The 2,473-nt window shown below is 32.8% G+C and overlaps 1 protein-coding gene across 3 annotated transcripts in view; it reads left to right on the top strand.

Moving 5' to 3' along the window:
• The window catches only part of LOC100177427 (integral membrane protein GPR155), a 13,027-nt gene that overhangs the window by 8,583 nt on the left and 1,971 nt on the right, over window positions 1-2,473 (top strand). For 2 of the 3 annotated variants that reach the window (XM_026834122.1, XM_026834116.1), the window contains exons 16-20: window positions 1-64; window positions 507-647; window positions 1,056-1,177; window positions 1,621-1,728; window positions 1,974-2,127. In XM_026834122.1, the coding sequence (XP_026689923.1) occupies window positions 1-64; window positions 507-647; window positions 1,056-1,177; window positions 1,621-1,728; window positions 1,974-2,127 (589 nt within the window). The remainder of the gene's footprint in view (window positions 65-506; window positions 648-1,055; window positions 1,178-1,620; window positions 1,729-1,973; window positions 2,128-2,473) is intronic. The other variant, XM_018813148.2, reaches the window with a different exon arrangement.

The raw sequence follows: 2,473 nt of genomic DNA, 5'->3' as shown, positions 1-2,473 counted from the left end.
CTTTCTTGATCTTTATTATATTTGGAATCGACACAGAACTTATTGTGGAACCGTTCTTAAAAGCGTGAGTTTTTGGAGAAACCGAACAACTTAGAAACCCAAGGATATTTTTATGGCTTGGCCAAATTGTCAGCCATAAATTACAAAAATATGAAAAGAAACAACAAAACAATATTACTTACTAAGTTAATCTTAAAAGTTAAAACAATATTACTAAGAAATACATTTCGCCAATAAATACTATAACATCATCAGTCTCTTATGCAAATACAATCTCTATAAGTTTAACTTTATTCTAATTATCAGTGAAATGTATTTCTCTTTGGAATACTATTAGTTAGGCTTGATTTTTCTTTGTTGCGTATTTGGTACTCGTAGCAGTTGGTGTGTCATACCTGTAACCTATTCATACATACATTTTTAAAATAGGATATTCAGTAACATCTGTAAAATCAATTATGAATTTACAAAATCAGTACCAATTTTGACACAAAAATCTTTAACAGTTGGAGAAGTATTTTCTTCCGTGACAACAAAGTAAGTCTTGCTCCTCTCTCCGAAGTTGATAAAGAAATCCTTCAACAATGTTTTGTCTTCACCCGATACCATCTTGAACATTGCAAGCAAGATATTGTGCAACCTCACAGGTAACATAAGGATGAAAAGTATTTAATATAGGTTCTTTTTTTAACAATTCTAATAGTTCTAGTTGCATAGTGGTGCTAAGGAAATGTTGGTTTCATTAAACCAGTGCCTGTCAATGTCTGGTCCCATTGTTTTTTTTAATTTTTCCCCTAATAACATTTTAGAAGGGAGAAGAAGGAATTGTGGCAATGGCATTCTTTAGAGATTCATTTATTAACATTTATGAGTATAATTAATATACAATTGGTAATGCAGCAACAGGAATTTGTAACAGAAAATTGCAGAAAATCGATCAAATTACCAGAAACGTTAATATTAAAGCGAAATTTATTACAAGTTCTTTTTTTGGCATAATTAAAGCCTTTAACCTTGTGTATCTTGCTGTAAATAATTATTTAAAAAAACAACAGGAAAGCATTACAAACATATGAGGACGCTTTCTTTGGAACAGAACTTTGTACTTGGTTAATTGAAGTTGGACTTGCACTCAACAGAAGGGAAGCCATTATATATGGACAGAATCTAATGTTGGGTTAGTTCAGTTTGGGTTCAAACAGAAAGTTTTCTATCATAAAATATGATGGGTCCTAAATTGGCATCTTTAGGGAAAATTTATTTAATTACAAAGTATTAAAAGCTCCAAATATATAAAAGTACACACTAAATGAGTTTTCACCTTTAGCTTAGTTCATTGGTGTTTTTTTCGTTTTAAACCAGTTTTCCATGTCATACACCTCATGCCAGTTTATGAGTTATTCATATGTGACTTTTGGTCGATTGTTTTTTTTTCTGTTTGACTGACAATTTGAATGACTCATTAGGACTAGTAACCACTGAGTTGAAGCAACAATTGAGAGATCTGCTCATAGATTCACAAAAACAAAGTGATAGCAGTGTCGTGCTCAAACCGTTTGGTCATGAGACATGACCTCAGTGCCAAATATGTTGTTACACAACTTGTCTTTTGCATCACAGGTCGTGTATTACATCATATATCACACGGTCATTACTTCCAAGACAAGGATTATTTGTATCAGTTTGAAAAGCGACATGACAAGAAACGTAAAAGAACAAGAGAAACAGGTATATTACTTTTTGTTAGGGTATCGTTGGGGTAACAATAACCCAACTGGTTAACCTTTTTTGATTTTTTTTTTTTTTTAAATATTTAATGCATTTTATAAAATGCATTCTTACATAAACCAAAATATATTATAGTTTTATAGATTGATAAACAAGACCCATGTTTCATGTTATGTAGATTTAGAACATTTCCCAAAATTTTTACCATTATAACTTCGGTAATTTATTTTTATCGGAACCCAAAGTTTCAGGTGACCAGGGTTCTAACAGAAACCAGAACAACTGTGAAAGTGGTTCTTGTAGGATTGAACATCATCTTGGGTTTGAGTTTGAAATGTATATGACAGATGCTGATCTTGGAAATTGGTCGCTTGCTACTCCAGCTAAAACAACTTGTGGGTAAGTTGATATACAGAACATGAGGTAAATGTGGGGTAGCTTGTAAGTGGGCACGAATTGTATGAAATGAGACAGCTCTTTCTAAACTTGTTTGCCCTTGACCTCCTTAATCTTTTACCGCAACCCTTCTTAGTATAATATACAACTGTGCAGTACTTTGTGTAAAGAAGGTATACTCTCATTGACCCATGTGATGAATGTAGGGCTGTGGAAAAGTTAACGGTTAACCGGTTAACCGAACCTATTCGGTTAACCGCTAACGAAAAGTTCGAGTCGTTAACCGAACTATGACGTCATAGGGCATAAACGTATATCAATATCTGTCTTATTTACACGAATGATGACT

The sequence above is a fragment of the Ciona intestinalis genome, chromosome 1 (genome assembly GCF_000224145.3).
Source record: "Ciona intestinalis chromosome 1, KH, whole genome shotgun sequence".
Taxonomy (NCBI): domain Eukaryota; kingdom Metazoa; phylum Chordata; class Ascidiacea; order Phlebobranchia; family Cionidae; genus Ciona; species Ciona intestinalis.
The sequence above is the reverse complement of the archived record's forward strand: the minus strand, read 5'-3'. Positions and strand labels throughout refer to the sequence as shown.